At 32.8% G+C, this 18,570-nt stretch overlaps 1 protein-coding gene across 1 annotated transcript in view; it reads right to left on the reverse strand.

Annotated features, from left to right (window-relative positions):
* Nucleotides 1-18,570, reverse strand: part of LOC130446311 (zinc finger SWIM domain-containing protein 6-like) — a 188,342-nt gene that overhangs the window by 21,348 nt on the left and 148,424 nt on the right. The window contains exons 3-4 of the mRNA XM_056782486.1: nt 12,094-12,205; nt 9,567-9,694 (exon numbers count right to left, since the gene is read on the reverse strand). Coding sequence (XP_056638464.1) covers nt 9,567-9,694; nt 12,094-12,205 — 240 coding nt within the window. The remainder of the gene's footprint in view (nt 1-9,566; nt 9,695-12,093; nt 12,206-18,570) is intronic.

The following is an 18,570-nucleotide window of genomic DNA, read 5'->3' on the forward strand; positions in this document are numbered from 1 at the left end:
TCACAGGCTAAAAATCGTCGATTTAAAAGAATGAATTTAACCGGCTGCAGTTAGTCTTGATAAAAACAAAAATATATGTTATATATGATAATACGTTATAACTTATTTAAAATTTACAACTATTTATAAACACTATATAGAAAAATATTAGGATGTAATATTTTATATATTTATTTGAATGTTGCAACTATTCGCAGAACCATCAAATTAGTAAATATTTATTTTATAAATATATAATTATAATTAAGATGTATCAGTCAGAATTAATTCAAAAATCGGTTAGAGTGAGTCAAAAATGTCACTTGTCACTAATTTTTAGAGAATAAACTAGATCTGGCTATCCAACCTTACAACCTAGAGCTGTCTAATTGTAAGGCTAGTTGCCTAATGTATTAAAACGGTTGTAGACAGGGGTTGATAGGATATTGATGATATTGATGCAATATCGAGAGGATTATACACATACTCAAAAAAAAACCGCTACTGCTCATTATTCAATAAAATATAGAAATCGATAAAACTCAGCTTTAAGTTATGTTCTAAGAACAATTGACATTTATTAATTAGTGACCTTCTTCAATAAATGAACACTTCATAGAGCATTCTTGTCTATTTCTCATAAAGGTTCGTAAATTTTTTATACAACCTCGTTCACAGCTGTATGTGTTTAAATGTTTTATATTTAGAAACAGGATCGGCGCTAGTCAGTTTGAAAATTGTTATATACGTGGTAGATATATCATCGATCAAAACATGTTCATAAAATAAATATATCAACAATTAATATACTTTTCATATGTACAGATCTGAAATATGTATATATTTATTGTATCTATTAATTGCATCTATAATTAACGGTCAAATAATTTTATTATGTTAAATATTAACCTAACCTTATTGTTTTATATCTTGATACTATTTATAAAGTCTGGCAACGTTGCTCAAATTAGTGAACAATGATTTATAACGTAAATTATTTGTCCAATGTTTTACGTAATTTTCATAGTTTTCTCAATTGGAAATTTAATTTTCAATTGATATGTGGTATTTGTATGTACATTTTGTCAAAGTAAATTATTATGTTGAAGAGTTCAAAAGTTCAAAAACACCATTAAAACAATAATTATTTCCGAAATTATTACAACAATAAATATTAATTTCTTTGTCATCTAACTATTGATTACACGATGCTTTAACGAACACCATTCATAGATTACGTGATCGGTAAGCACAACATCACATATTTGTTTCAATAAAATTTTAATGAACACTACGAATTTTTAATCGAATTAGTAGAAATATGGTAGTTGTGAGAAGATGAATAAACAAGATCTTTAACTCTAATATAAGTTTTCAATCACTAAGCGATCAAATCATCCAAATATCGACAATTAGCTAGAGATGCCAGCATGCTTAGAAGAGTCAAGGAAGTAGTTGTCATGAGATATAATAAAAAAGAAGAATACATCTTGTCAAATATAATAATATAAATAAATACATTGAGAATCAAATAACCGGGCTCAATATATAGGGAATCCCTTTGATAATTATTGTGCCAATTCTATTTAATTCGTTCGTTTTAATTTTGATTATTTCTTGTGTGCTTCTTGTGTTTTTTTGTATTTACAGACACTTTTTAGTATAAGTAAGTCTGTGTTTTCTCCAGCGTCTTTTTATTAATGAGTATAGTTTGGCTTTTAATTTAACTATAATTAAATAGCGAGTCGCCTCGTCTTACTCCTTTGTTAATCACAAATTCATCAGATTCTCCTTTGGGTGTTAGTATACTGACACTTGATTTGCTCATAGTCATCTAGGTATGTATACCTTGTTATTTTAGTGTAAATGTATATATTACGAACGGAATTAATTGAGAAAACAATTAGTAATACATTAACACAGTCATAACAACCTAGTATGTCAGATTTGGATTTCAATATCTACTGAAAACCCCTCAAAATCTGCCGTTAGGTACTTCACGTGTACTTCACTTCACGAAACAGATCTTGGAAAATACACTAGCTGCGTTTCAGACCGTTTTTGATGCTTCCAATAGTTTCTCTGGTTAAATTGTCTGTTGTAGTACAACCTACAGGTCGTTACGAAAATGGTTAAAACAGAAACATGTTTCGCATCCTTAGAAACATACAGCATACAGTTTAATTTGCGTAGACGTTTTGCCTTTCAAAACTAAGTACTGACATCTTCAGATTGAGGTCAGAAACTTTTCAGAAAACCCTCGAAGTCTGAAATTTTAATGTATGTATCCAAAAATTTCAACCTAATTGCCTTAACTATATTATACAAATGCAACGTGGTATAAATTCTTCTTGTTAAAGTGTCATGTGGTTCAAAAATGTTACATTGTAAATCAGTACAACCGCCGCTTGCCGCCGCTGCTTTTATTAAAGCGGATATGACAGTCACATCCACACCACACCGCCTTTCCTCAGTGGAAGATGTTAAATAGGCCGGCCGTTAATCGGGTCGATATCAGGAAAGCATTTTACGATTAGGTTTACATTTATTGTCGAAATTCAAAATAATTCACAATACGAAATATGTATATTGTTGAGCTATAGTTCGTTTTTGCATATTTCATCTTAACTCACCACCCGCAAACCGACAATATATACTTTGAAAGATGTAAACAGTTACAGGGCTGTCAAAAAATAAATACATATTAATGTAATTTAATATTTGCATCAATTATTGTGAAATCAATAAAATAAAAGATTTTAAATTTGATGAAAACAATCGTAGTAATTTTGTATTACAAAATATTCATCTACAATTATTTCGGTATCGTTTTCACCCTTATTTTTTGGATTAATAACAACATTAGCGTTTAGGGTGCCGTGTACTAGTTATTTGAAATTCCCAACTGCTTTCTCAGAAAGAACTGATTTGATGTTTAAATCAAATATTTCTAGTACAGCTTATCGATTTCTGGCCTCGTCAAACATCAACCTGGCTGGCTATATGCTAATTTCTAATTGTAGTGGGTCCTTCCTCTTCTTTTTCTATTGGTGCCTCAACATAGACAAAACAAAAAGCGTAGAAGAATTCAATCCTCATATTATGACATTACAATCTTTAGAAGCGAACATGTTTACTGGAATTTATTTCTTATTCCAATTGTTAATGTCCATTTTAATAAATTATTCTACTGATACAAAAATTATAAATTGAAATTTTTATGTTGAATCCTTTTTATTGCTAAATATTTTACCACTCTTTCACTTTCAGTTAATTCGTGTCAGTCAAATTTAGCTTTCCAATGATATTAATTTTATGCGTTGCATATACAGGGTGAATTTAGTTCGCTTGATATATGAGTCATGTTCATATCTATTGTCAAATACTCTGTTGCTTTGTAAAATATCATAATATAACTGCAAGTCTTTATAAATATAGAAAAATAGGAACAAATACATATCAGATTCTTCACAATCCGAGATTTCTGAATACTCTGACGGTCCTCTTCTCCACTCGAATCTTCTTTCGATGAATCATTCGAATATTTTATATTCGACCACCAGTCTGTTGAGTAATTATTTTCATAATTACAAAATTATCCTACGAAGTAAATTTAGTACACGTCATTGCTAGCATGTTTGTATAAACTTTAATATACTTTGACAAATCGACTAGTGAATAATTTTCCTTTATTAAGTAACTACAACATACGAATTTAAAGAAAAAAAAGCATGCAGCATATTTATACATTCACTAATAGTCAACGTAGAACTATTGTGATAAAACACGTATTTTATATCGCTCCTACACAAATCTCAAATTCTGGATCAGCAGTACCGGTTTAGGACGACACGTCCAGTCAAAAACAAGAAAAAAAAATGGTTAATCTAGAAATATAATGCTGTAATTGGTTTACGGATACCAACGGACGAATCATAAAGCTTGAAGTTGCGGATCTTCACTCGAAACCAAACCGGCCGATGGCAAAGTGTTAACCTAACCTATTCTAATGTATTGTACAGTTTTATCATTTTATCATATATAAATTCTATAATTTTTCCAATCTAAATCAATTGTTTTTTGTGTATTAGAAGTCTAAGGACTTGTTTTCTACCGGTTTATTCTTGGTTTTTCTTCTTTCATAAATTTATATTCTGCTAGCTATGTAAGTTTTCAACATTTAATTGTGGTTTAATTTGAAAGCACTATACAAAGATTTGTTTGTGCTTAATTTTATAACGAGCGTTTCTAGCATTTTCACAAGAACAGCATCCTGTAGAATCGCCTTTCAAGGATGACTTCATTAAAATATTCAATGAAAATAAAAGCCTATAGTAGGTATTATGTTCTATTCATATTCAAGTTTTGAATACAAGTACAAAATAACATTCCATACTACAATACAAAAAGTTCTTTATTTCGGATTTGTCTGTATTAAATTGAATTAGATAAATGATATCATACCGGCATCATTTTTATTCTACGGGATGTAATAATGGACATTTATTAAAAGTTATTTAAAATATAACGTGTGGACGATGAATTTGAGCACTTTTATACCCGTGTACCGAAGACAACACGCGTGGAGAAGGGTTGGGGATGGTTTCGTGCGGTTTCTCGTTTCTTGGAAATATTCCATAGCCTCTCAGCAACCCAGACCTATCTCCAGCTGTTTTGTTTTTCTGGGATAATCTTTAAAGAAGAATATTCGTTAAGAAGGGGATAACACAGCCGGCTCTATGTGTTGAAAACTTTTCGAAAATCTAAGGACCAGTTTTTAAGAATGACACAAGCGAGATGGCTATCACTTGAACGATATTATTTGTAAGAAATAATTTCCTATTTTATGTTCTATATTTCATGATAACAAAGAAATGTATCGAAAATCGAAAAAAATATATATGTGATGTTATTCATAATAATCATGATGCTGTTTATATAGGACAGACATCGCAATATTTCAAGAATAGATTAAGAGGTCTTCTTTACGACAAAAACTGCATTAATAAGCTATGAAATAGAGAAGAAAAAATACATTTAATTATGAATATTAAAAAAAAACAGTAAAACACGGAATAAAAAAATTTCTTAAAGAAAAATCAGTTAATTATAAAAAAGGCTAAGACAATTTTAGTAATATTTTTAATTTTATATTTATCTATACATGACTTTATAACTATTCACACTGTTTATTAATATGCAGATTCATTTTTCTTTGAAAAGTCAGAAGGAAAAGAATATTTTAGATATAATACGAAAAAATAGGAGTATTAACAAGCATCTATTACAGTTGAATACACTGTTTACACCACCACTACACCAACACTCACAATTACACTGTCGGACGCGCGTTTCGATAACCAAGTTATCGTCTTCAGAGACTGAAGTGAACTTAATCCATTACAGCTCTAATGTCATTAAATCCCAGCTGATTAGCAAGTTAAATGATTTAGTTAAGAAGAATAAAGTTCCTCTCTAATGGGTTCCGAGACACACAGAAGTGGAGGGAAATGAAATAGTTGTAGTAGAGGCGGATAAACCCTCCTAAGCACTTGCACCCTTATGTGCTGAAAATCAGAAAATAAGATAATTGAACAACTTTGAAGCACGTACATTTAACCTTCAAATTCTCAATACTCCAATTATTTTGGTTCCGAAAGACCCACGAAAAAGATACAAAAAACGGAAATGAGATACAAAACTTTGAGAACAATGCATAGAAGAATATCAACTAAGATGGTTCGGAAATGTGAAAAGAATGAATGAGGAAAGGGTTGCAAGAAAAATACTAGAGTAAGACCGAGAAACAGAGGAAGACCTGGACAGATGAGCAAAACTACTGAGAACAGAACAGAACAAAAAACCAAAAGAAATGGAAATAATTTTGGTCTAAAGACTCGATTAAACCCTCGTCTTACACCCGTAAGGGTAGATAGACATAAGTATTAAGTAACTAAAATTTTCAACACGTAAGTATTGTTTTTGATACTGTTGATTAATCCCTTTAAAAACTCGTTCAGTTGTGACAAAGCGAAGATAAAATTTGCCCCGAACAATTTTCTGTTAATATGAAATCGTTAGAGCAGCTCCGGAGTCCGGGAATCGGGTTCTAGAACGTGTGCTGCTTTCGATTTTCAATTATTTATTATTCGGAGCACTTTAAACTAATTATCGAGTCGAATTTAAACTTTCACAGACATTCGGTCTCTAGAAGGTATTCATTTTTTTTTATTTTACTTCCGTTCGAAATCGTTCAATTCGAGCACGAGTTTTTTTTTTCATTTTGCGCTAACAACATTATTGCATTCACAATATTTTTTTTGTTAGTGACATTTGTATACGTCTCATAAAACCTTTGTTGGGACTGTTGGGACAAAACAATACTATTAGGTTCTATTCAAAAGAGGTTATGTTAACTCCTTCTGACAGCTGTCATTTTCAAAACACTTGACTATCAGGTAATCTAAGACGGCCGTTCTACGTCAAAATGACGGCTGTGGCGTAAACAATCAACTTTTTTGTCTGTACCCGTGTTATCTTTTCTTGGTTTTTTACAGTGTTTTTGTTTTTTATGATGTTAAGAGGACTTCATTTATTTCCATTGTTGCGTTCAAGTTTATAGAACATGGGTAGGTTGCAAAGTGATGGGTAGGTTGCAAAGTGATAACACAGTATCAGCTGAAAATGTACAAGGAAAAACTTGAGTTTTAGGTGGAGTTTCCAGTTTCCAATATACTTGTTACCGCAATTATTAAAGTAGCAAGTTTTTAAGAAGCCCTTTCGCCAGAGAACTGAATAATAAGGTCTAAAATCCAACAAATAATCTCACAAACCACACAAAAAGCAATGTCAAAAGCATTTATTCAACCCACGGCGGCTATTTTTAAATGAAAATCTGCTGATTTTCCACGTATGTTATAAAATATTAGTACTCGGAAAGTGCATTTACCGTATCTCTACAAGATGACTCAAAACTATATGTAATACTTCTGTATGGACAGTTCATATAAGTGAAAAGTGTTCCGATTAAGTGAAACAAATAGTGTATCGTTCTCTCTTTCCTTCGAGCGCTTAAGTTAGTTCTGCGCATCTTTTGCGTGCATAAAGCATGCGCAGTACAGATAAAGTGTCTCGAACGAGAGAGAAAATGAATATTGTCGGCACCGTAACGTAGAGACGTTTTTTTCCATACCAACTGTCCATATAGGAGTATTACATACATGGAGTCAAACATTTTGGCTTTCATTTTGAATAAGACCAGGACCAATTGCATGTCTTAGCTTAATTCAATTCGCAACGAATGAGTCGCGAACACGTCGATCATTATAAATTGATGTTTGTACACCATTTAAATTTTTCAAAATGAAGTAATACGCGTTATGGTGAACGGTATATACGTAAGGATCTCAACAGTTAAAAATTTGCTGGTAAATATGATGCAGGACTACATCTACATGGCAATCATGAAGTTCTACATAAGCTAGACCAGGGGTCTCCAAACTTTCCAGCCTTAGGGCCATACTGATTACTCCAGTAAGTTCCGAGGGCCAAAACCATATTATCATTGTTGCCGGTGGTAAAAAGTGAAATAGTTCACTGATGAAAAAAAAAAGAAGTTCGAAAAAGTACGCAACGTTTAAAAAAGGCTGCAAATCGAGGAGTAGATAAAAACTATGAAGTACATGAAGAACCTCTTGATAGGTATAGTATAGTATGGCAAAACTACTGGTACAGATATTTTTAAAGAAGTTGAAATTGCCATTAATCAAAAAAACCTTCGATGGAAAAAAGGCAAAAACATGAGTGGGAAAGATAAAGAAGTGGTCGCTCTTGTGTCAAAGGCTGTAGAAAATGACTGAGGTTCAAAACCATTAGTCTTACATTGTATCATTCATCAACAGTCTTTGTGCGGAAAATGTTTGGATATGTCTGAAGTTCTGAAACCAGTCATATCAACTGTCATCATTTTATTAGATCTTTTGGGCTGAATCAACGACAATTTATTGAAGAGATTGGAGAAAATGACTTACTTTAACATACTGCCGTACGTTGTGGGAAAGTCCTTCAGCGCTTTTTTGAACTTCGAACAGTAATCGAAATTTTTTTGAATGAAAAGCATCGCCCTCTTACTGAATTACAAAACAACGCATGAACGATCTGATTTTGAGATTGCAAGGATAAAACCAGCATCTTCCCGATTTATACACTAATATCAAATCATTCCGGAAGAAATTGATACTGTTTCAATCACAACTACGAAGTAGATGTTTTTCACAGTTTAAAACATGTGAAATATTCAGCCACACCACTGAGACTGAGTTTCCTATCGATTTTGCAATCGAAACTTTGAATGCTGATACTGACATTGAAACCCTAGCGCCGGAACTTCAAATGGAAATGATCGATCTACAGTGCAGTGATATAATTAAGAACAAATATCAAAACTCATCTTTGTTGGAATTTTATAAGAGTCTTCCACTGACACAATTTGATAATTTGCATAAATTTGCTCGTGGACTGTTTTCTGTTTTTGGTACTACTTATTTGTGCGAGAAGACCTTTTCCAAAACGAAGTACACAAAAAATGTTTACAGATCTAAATTAACTGATGAGCACCTCAAATCTCTTTTAATAATTAGTAAAATTAGTCCACAACTACAAATCTCATTAGTATTTCATATGTCATTATGCTTGTTATAAGTTTTTATTTAAAAAGTATAAAATTTTAGTTGGATTCATTTCAATAATTTGTTAGTTATTATATACTGAAGTTAAATATTTTCTGCATATTATACATGTCTTTACTCATTACAATTCTGTGTTTCTTTATCCAACTTATCACAAAAACAATAACAACAATCACAAAACAAAATTAATTATTCAACATAAAATTAGAATACTTCAGTAAACTAAATTTAATTTGCTATAAAAAATATGCCCTCGAGTATGCTAGCTCTCCGTGGGCCGGACAAAAACTGTCCGCGGGCCGGATGTGGCCCTCGGGCCTTAGTTTGGAGACCCCTGAGCTAGACAATCAATCTTATGATTAGGATCGAGACAAAATGCGACAGTTTTCACTTTGAGACCATTAATAGCACACCAACCTTGTAGCGACGTGAAGACTATTTTCTTTAATAAAAATGTATCGTTGGTTGGCTGGGTATAGCATACCGTAGCTGCTCTCTGCGACTTTTGGCTTTTTCCCAAATTAAAAATATAGCTCAAGCTACATTTGTTCGATGATAAAGAGAATGTTGAAACTAATGCGACGAAAACTGATTTCCAGGACTATTTCGGGGGAAGTGACAACACAGTTATCGTATCAAATGAGGATTATTTTGAAAAATGCGGAGATACCGAGGTAATCTCGATATTTTTGGGACAAACCTCGTATATATTTTATCTCTTTGCTTTACTAGACAGAATTTTCAGAATATTATGTAATAGTTTGTTTATGAGTGTCATTACATTAGCAAAAAGTACCATTTCCTAATTTTTTATTATATTTATAATATGAAAATAAATTTAACAATGCCCTACTTGTATTTTCTAGGAAATAATCTTTTTCCTCATTTTATTTTACTTACCTGAGATGGGAACACGTAATCTGACACTTTCGGCATTTCTTATACGATATAATGATAATGCTACGACATGCTGGCACCAAAAAATATCTTTCGTTTCACAACTGCATGTTACTGAAGTTATTTTACACCTGAAGGAAAAAAAAAGAATTTTAAAACATTCGTTACGACGTTTAATGAAAATCATTAAATCAATGACGAAAAACATTGCTATTACTCTGTATATATGCACAGGTGAAAACATAAATCAACTATATGGATCCATCACGAAATAAGCAGATGGAATCAAATAGTTCTTTTACATTATCATTTATGTGGCATATAAAGGCGGTGAAATCAAAGTAAAAATGTCGACAACGAATGGCATACATTTACAAGAAGTCATAGAGAAAATTACGAAAAACCCTACCACTGTACTTGAATTTAATTCAATATACAGCTCTGATTTGGCATTCAATGACTTCCATTTGTCCGACAACTTCAGAAAGTACGATTTTCAATACTCGAAGTAGCTGTTGAAAATAAATATTAGCTGCACGGAATAGTTCTATCCAAACCACTGCCTCAAATTCTTGTACTAAAAAGTTTTTCATCCACCAACAACCTTTCTACGTATGCTTTTGCTTCGGATAGTTTATTGGCCTTGATCTCCCTTATTTTTCTTCCTCAGTTGTTCCTGTTCGGAGTGCACTCTTCGAATTGCGTACCTTTAGAAGACTGATTATGCCTTCAGCGACTTCTTCCTGTTACCTTCTCAAAGATCTTCCAATAAATCTACGCCATTCAAAACTGAATTCAAAAACTTTTCTTGGTCTTTTCTGTTTAACTTTACTGTCCCTGATTATTTCTGGATCTTCAATCTCACATTTCGGGTAGCTGGAAGGCGTAGTATCACTTCTTTGATTGGTGGATACTTCTTCTGATCTATGTGTATCTGCTATTTGTAATGATCTGTAGCCAAGGATGTTTCGTTGTCATGTTCCTGATGATGTACTCTATAGTTTTACCGAATAACATGGATGCTCGACCATCCCTTGTTTATGTACCCTAGTTATCTCTAATTGATTAGTCAGCTGATTGTCTTTAAATACTAATATCTTCGTCATTGTGGCTTTTACTAGTCGTATCAACTTTCCTGGTACTCCAAACTGTCAATGGAATTACAGGCTTTCCTAAAATCTACTAATATTTGTTGGAAATCTACTTTATATTAGCTCGCTGATCTCAGGGTTTCTTTGATGTCGAATATTAAGTCGATGGTGGATCTACCCGAAACCCGTTTGGTACTCACCAATTAGTTCTTCTACTCTACTCAATCTACTTAGCATAAAGCCGAGTTTACACGTATCACGTAGCTAAAGCAAGTTACTAAAGCCAGTAACTAAAATTCAAATCCGGTTTTTTAGCGAGTATCTACATTTTGAGTATTCCATTTAGTACTGTGGAATTAAACATGGCTGAAAAACTATTTGCGCAAATAAATAGAAATTGTTTCTATTCAATTGACTAAACAGTTTACTGAATTAGGTACTTGTGCAACTAAATTTGGCTACTTGATTTAGTAACTTGCTTTAGCTACTTGACACGTGTAAACTCGGCTTAAATTTAGCATCCACATGTAGTTCTAGTTTAAGATCATCGTTGACATAAATTTCTGATGATTTTGTGAAAGTATCTCAACTTAATGTTCATGTCAATGTATCAACTAGCTTTAGTGGGTTGTAAATTATTGTATTCCCAACATTAGGTGAAGTTATTTTTAGGTTATGATCGTCCCCTCCGTTTTTTTATATTTAATTTTAGACTATAAAATGACACACAGCAACAATGTGGATTGAGAAAGATTAAGAAGTTGGCAGGAACGATTATGGCATCGGAAAATATAGAAAAGATTGAGGAAGAAACTCACGGTTCCACTGTATAAGACCTGAGAAAGTAGATCTAATTTCTAGTAGTATCGTGAATGTGTACGAGGTCTGACTATTAAATAACGAGACTGGTTTCGAAAAACGATTTATTATAAAATTATTCTACATTCGAATATAGTCCCCTCGCCACACATCTTTCCATACGTTATTTCCATTAAACAAAGCAGTGCTGGAAGTCTTCTTTGGTGGGTGCCTTTAGGAGTTCTGCCGTTTTTTGCTTTACCGCTTTCATCGACTCAAATCGGGTCCCTTTCAAAGCAGATCTTTTTCTAACCTTTCAAGGAAATATGAGCAGATCCGTTGACGCAAAAGCTTTTGGTCAGGAGTCAGATTTTTTGGCACAAACTTCGCACAGACTTTTTTCATGTGTAATTCCTCGTGTAAAATTTTTTTAATCGTTTCTTTATCGGCGTTTACAGCCTCGGCAATCATCCGGATTGCTCATTCGACTATCTGCACGCACAATCTGGTTGATATTGAGAAAAATAATGTGATTTTGGAGCATGGCAAACGATCAGCGCATGAATTTCTTCTTAACATTCGCAGTCTGCCCCCAAACTTTTTATGTATAAGGTGTTAAAATTACATTATTTCTTACTTACCTATCGAAACTAACAGAAACTTTATATTTTTGGGGTGGTTCAGGAGCACCACATGGCAACGTGGCAGTAGGGGAATTCCGCGGACCCGTAACAACACCGCTTAAGTGAAAACCTGTAACAAGAAAATTGTGATTAGCAAAATGAAAATACAAATTCTGTTAAAATATTTTTTACATCTTAAAAAATAATATACAAACCAAAATTGCGTTCTAAGTACTCACAACATAGAAGTTCGAATAATTATATTAGGGTCCCGTTTATCTGTTTTTCAAATTCGAATTTTGCTTTACCCCGTACATACAGGGTGTGTCTATATTCGACCGACAACTCTCTACCACAGAAAGATCCCAATAAATGATTCATTTTTATATAGAAATATGAACCTTTACGGGGCCTGGTTACTGGGTTTTTAAACCAAAATAAAAAATTTGCCATAAATCAAGAACGCCTTTATATTTTTTTTTCAAATTTGGTGATCAATATGCTCCTGAATAGAGCAATATTTTGACTTAAACAAACTTTGGAAAAATTTAACCAGTGGCGCGCGGCCAGGGTTGTCACTTTTATCCCCCTATTTTTTACGCCCCTGGAGCAAATTCTTTTTTTAATTCTGTTTTAAATTGCCTGATTATTTCTAGTTAATAAAACTAATAATCTTTTATGGAGCTAAAATGAACGGTTATGTAGAAATTTGCCTCTTAAACAAAAGTCTGCAAGTAATTAAATACTACTTAATATTTTTAAATTGTAATCTAGTAGGCACGTGTCATATTTTTGACACTTTGTGTATTTGACACTTTGAAGCTAGAAAAAATGGTAGAATGGCGGCGTTTATACCAACAAAGATTTTGTAATCGGCGAATTCCGAATCATTCTATATTTGCAAGTATTGAAAGAAACCGGAAACTTGTTAATTAAAAGAAATAATGCTGAAAAGCAACGTACAACAAGGACTGTGCATCTGGAAGAGGAAATTTTAAATAATATTTTTGAAAGGCCACCTTTAAGTACTCGAACCGTAGGTCGTGCTTCAAGAGTGGACAATTCTATTGTATGGAAAGTTTCAAAAGAACAAGTGTTACATCCATACAAACTGGTCAGTGTTCAAGCATTAGAAGCTAGAGATTTTCAAGTGCGTGTGGAATTTTCAAACTGGTATTTACAAAAGTGTCGTGAAAATCGAAATTTTCCAAAATATGTGTTGTATACCGACGAGGCTATATTTACTGGAGAAGGAATTGTCAATTTAAGAAAATCCGCACTTTGTTCGTGAAAAGGGAATTCAGCATAAATATTCGGTAAATGTGTGGGTGGGTATGGTTGGAGATTGCTTCATCTGGCCTAACATTTTACCAAATAAATTAAATGGAGCAATTTATACGCGATTTCTGGAAGAAATATTGGATGAATTGTTGGAGAATGTACCGTTAAATGTACCGATGGGGCATCTCTTAATTTTATTACAGCGGCAAGAAATTACTTGATAGGGGTGGACCCAATTGTTGGCCTCCAAGATCACCTGCCTTAATTCCGATTTTTTATATGGAGTCCTTAGTGTACGAAACAATCATCGAATCTGAACAAGATTTAATAGCTAGAATTCAAGCTTCGACAGAAATCATGTTCAATCACATCCAGATTTATTCTCAAAGACACGTTTTTCGATGACAAAATGGTGTAATTGAAGTAAGCGGCCAATAGTTTGAACAATTGAGATTATGAATAATTTTCATTTGTTTTGAACTACTTCGAAATTAAATGAATAATTAATTAATTTGTAAACTACTTACGTGCTTGCAGACTTTTGTTTAGAGGCAAATTTCTACAACACCGTTCATTTTAGCTCCATAAAAGCTTATTAGTTTCTTTAACTAGAAATAATCAGGCAATTTAAAACAAAATTAAAAAAAAGAATTTGCTCCAGTGACGTAAAAAATAGAGGGATAAAAGTGACAACTAACCCTGACCGCGCGCCACTGCTTAAATTTTTCCAAAGTTTGTTTAAGTCAAAATATTACTCTATTAAGGAGCATATTGGTCACCAAATTTGAAAAAAAATTTAAAGGCATTCTTGATTTATGACAAACTTTTGATTTTGATTTAAAATTTTGAACACCCTTTATTTCAGCAACTAGGCTCCGTAAAGGTTCGTATTCCTATATCAAAATGAATCATTTATGTCTCTTCTGTTTGAAAATTAGTTTTTTAAAAGAATTTTAAATATTATTTATTATTCCAAACAGAAGAGACTTGAAACCAAGGAGATTTAGAAACATATACATATCAAAAGGTCTAAGAAACAAGAAATTAATGAATCATTTATTGAGATCTCTCTGTGGTAGAGCGTTGCCGGTCGAATATAGAAACACCCTGTATATTTTGATATAGAATAGAAATATTCCATTGTTCGAGGAACAAGAATACACAGTTTGGGGAATAAAAAGGTTCCATTCTTTGAGAATGCTAGCCCAGCATTGAATACAAAACTTCTTTAATCTTTCACAATATCTATAGAAAATGTGCGAAACTTTCTGAAGTAATGTGCTGTATAAAGCTGGTAGAAACGATGCATTTGCTTTCAATAACCAACCTCTACCGAGCAACTTGAAGAGTTTACGATTATAATAATTTTATTTTTATACTATTAGAATTTTGTTATTCGTGTCTTTCTTTTCTTCTAAGTTCTGATAAAAGGGTGAAAATCATTTAGATCTTAAAATATAAAAATTGACACACGTTATGCAGGGAATATTATGTTGTCCAACTTTAAATCTGGTTTATAGAAAGCGAAGGGACAAATAATTTCCATGTTATTAACCATTTCTAATAGTTTCTCCACCTAAATGTTTGTTACTAACTTTTCCTCCTCGATTTTGCCCTACTATGAGAAACCAGATTTAATTTAAACTTTGCATTCTTGTCAAATACTGACGACTAAACAATAATTCGAACAAAATATCCTGATTAGATACGCCAGGATTAATAAATTTCTTTGCATAAGAGTAAGAAAGATAAAGTAATGGGGAAACTACGGATGCGTGCAGTCCCAGACTTACAAAATCGTGTTGCAATCATCAACACATCAGTACATATTATTCAAAATTGTCATTTGAATTTAAAAGCAAAAAATAGATTATAGTTTTAATACAATATACACTAATAAACATACTTTCAGAGTTATTTATGCTAACAGTAAAACACGCTTTTAGCAATAATCAAACTAAAAAGTGAAAAATAATAATAAAATTGTTGACCATCTAATTTAATGCCACTACGATGCATGTTTTCTGTATTTTTAAACGAAATATGAAATGAAAATGTTGTTTGTTTGTTTTTTAATATTATTGTGAGCGGCCCTGTATATGTATGATATTAAAAAAATACTTTAGTATATTTATAACACCTTTTAATTTGTCCATATAACGTTGATAAAATGTTTTGACAATATTTTTAAATTACGATTTGTCTTCAAATTAGACTTCAGTTTGGGAAATTTTATTGGAGTAAAATTTTTGTCCAGTAAGCATCCTTTTCAGATCTGAAAACAAAAAAATGTCACTGGGGGCCCGATCTGGAAAAATCGGTGGATGTGGAGGCAATTCCGAACCCAATACATGCAATTTTACCATTATTTTCTTTGATTTGTCTCACAGTGCATTATCTGTCTATCTTAATCAAATGAGACCCTTTTCCGCGTTAATAGTTTTTCCCTTTTTTAAGATAATCGATGAATATTAAACCATTCGCATCTCGAAACACTCTTTCCACGTTATCTGGCCTCTATTAATCACATGCAGTCCACTCGGCCGATTATCGATTGGACTCCGGAAATGCTAGATCCACTGTCACAAATCGTCGCAAAAATTTGGGTTTATTATGATAGAACATCTCCAAAAAACTGCTCAGAATGATCAATTGGTTGTTGATTTTTGTTAGTTAGCAGCGCGTCATCCATTTCGCGTATCCAAAGTCTTTAGTCTTGCTCTAAAGAGTTGTGGGTAGATTTAGAAACTACAGTGGTATTACTATTATTAGCTATTCAGGATGAAGGGTGTTATCTTCCAATAAAATCCTATTACTATTATTTTGGGGTGTGCAAGGGTGTCAATGAATATTAAATATGAAATTGTAGTACTGTGCAACTGTAGACGACTTCCAACCTTCGTATTTCTTTATGTTTGGAAGGTCTCCTCTAGAGTTCGTTAACATAGTTGCCGATGACCTTCTGAAACAATGTATATATAGCTGGATCAGGTAAATTGATGTACTTGACGATACTGCTATAATAGATGGCTTAGTGCCAAATGAGTTTATGCATACTGGTTGTTTTGTGCATTTATTATTTCCATACGAGGATGGTGCCAGAAGTACCTGGCCCAACAAAGAAAACATAAAAATTTTGGAAAAAAAATACAATAAGGTACCGTTTTCATAATAAGAATCGTCAAGCTCCTCCAAATGGTCGTCAACTGCCGACAGCACCGCTTCATTTTTGGAAAATAATCCGAGGAGGCTAAATCATGCGAATAGGGTGCATGAGGTAGCGATTTAAACTTTAAATCATTAATTTTGGCCATTCCAATAACGGATGTTTGAGCTGGTACATTGTCTTGATGAAACAACACTTCTTAGCCAAATGCTTGGTTTTTTCAATAACGTTGCAATAAGTTCGCATAATACTGGTAGTTAATCAGATGGCTTCCCAAAAAACAGTCTTTGTCTTTTTTGGAGTCGATTTTCTCCTTTCAGTCCATTGTCTTGATTGTTCTTTTGCTTCGGGTGTGAAATGATGGACCCACGTTTCATGCATGGTTATGAAACGGTTTTATTTCTGTGAAACAATGCCAAACACTCGATGGAAACATCTTAACGCCGCTGGTTTTGTTCTATTGTGAAAAAACGCGGCACTCATTTTGCGCATAGGTTTCTCAAGTCCAAATTTTCAGCTAATATGCGTAGTACCGCACTTTTTGAAATGTCTAATGTGTCTGCTAGCTAGCGCAGTTTCAGTCGACGATCTTGTGCATTTGGTCGATCACTACGATGCTGGTTTTCGCAGGTGGTGAGGCTTCGTTTAAACTCTGCTACCCAATATTTTACTGTTGATAACGAAGGAGCAGTCTCACCTAGAGTAGAATCTAGTTCAGCTTCTAAACTGGTTGCGCTAAAGCCTTTCAAATAAAACATAACGATGACCAATTTTTTCCATGTTAACAAATTCATCGAAAACGTTCACTATTGATGGCTGCCAAACAAACATATTCTTTATAGATTGTGTCAATCGATATGCGCTAGTCCAATTCATTTGATATGTTACAAAAACTCATGCTGTGTCATGTCAACTCACGGGAGCTATGAGCGTCTCAAACCACTTCCCAACGGTTGATATTTCTGGGACAAAGTTCGAATAGGAAGCTTTGGATTCAAAAGTATTTTTTTGCTAAAAAGCAACGTTTAATTAACGACCAAAGAAAGTTTTTTTTGTTATAATTCAAAAACTAATAGTAAGACAGCTGTCAAGTTTATACACGTGTCTTTTGAAGGTTAGGGCTAACTGAAAATCATATGGTTTTGATACCAGTAGCGCCTACGAGATATTCAACACACCAAATACAGAACTACCTTGATATTCGGTTCGTAAATAATTCCAAGTTTCCTTTCATACTTATTGTTTTAAATTAGAATAGTGAGTTATGTTTATAGGTTCTGTTAATTGCTCAAGAGCAGTTGAATAATTAAAAGGAGTAGATAAATTATATCTAAACTCAAACAAAGAATGATACGAAATGGTTGTTAGAATTTTTACCTTGCAAATTAAGACAAATCATACAATTTGACAACACTATATTGTAGCAAACAAAAACAAAAAACGAAAAGTATAAAGAAAGAAAATTATACAGAATAAGCCAAAAACATTACAGATACAAATTCAAGGTCGGTTGGTCTTTACAATAACAACCAAAACTGGGCAGAAGAACGGAGAACAACTGTTATAAAAATGGTAATGCGATCGATTGCAGAACGGAGAAGAATCGAAGAGGCGTAGCAATGTGTTGAATGATGCATTCCATTGTTACTAGTAACGGAATGTTTGAGATTTATAACATCTTCACAAAGACGTTATGTGTATTATCTTGGTTTAATTCGGTTCTTAAAAAACATTGAAATAGAGTTACTTTTATTTTTTACCTCAATATATTTCTTCAATACAAGATTTTACGTATTTGATTGAACTTTTATTATTGTGTTCGATGCCATTCCCGATCTTAAGATGAATCAATAGAATCTTTGTTAACAAAAAGAATTATTAAAGAAAGTGTCTTTCGGCCATTCCTGTGTAACACATATTTTATTACCAAAGGAATGTATCGTCTCAATATTTTCAAGTTTTTATTTCACAATTTCTTACAATAGATAAGTATCAGTATTATCACAGTTTATTCCATCGTTCATTCCTTTCTACATAGTCAACAAAAG

The sequence above is a fragment of the Diorhabda sublineata genome, chromosome 7 (assembly GCF_026230105.1).
Source record: "Diorhabda sublineata isolate icDioSubl1.1 chromosome 7, icDioSubl1.1, whole genome shotgun sequence".
Lineage (NCBI taxonomy): Eukaryota > Metazoa > Arthropoda > Insecta > Coleoptera > Chrysomelidae > Diorhabda > Diorhabda sublineata.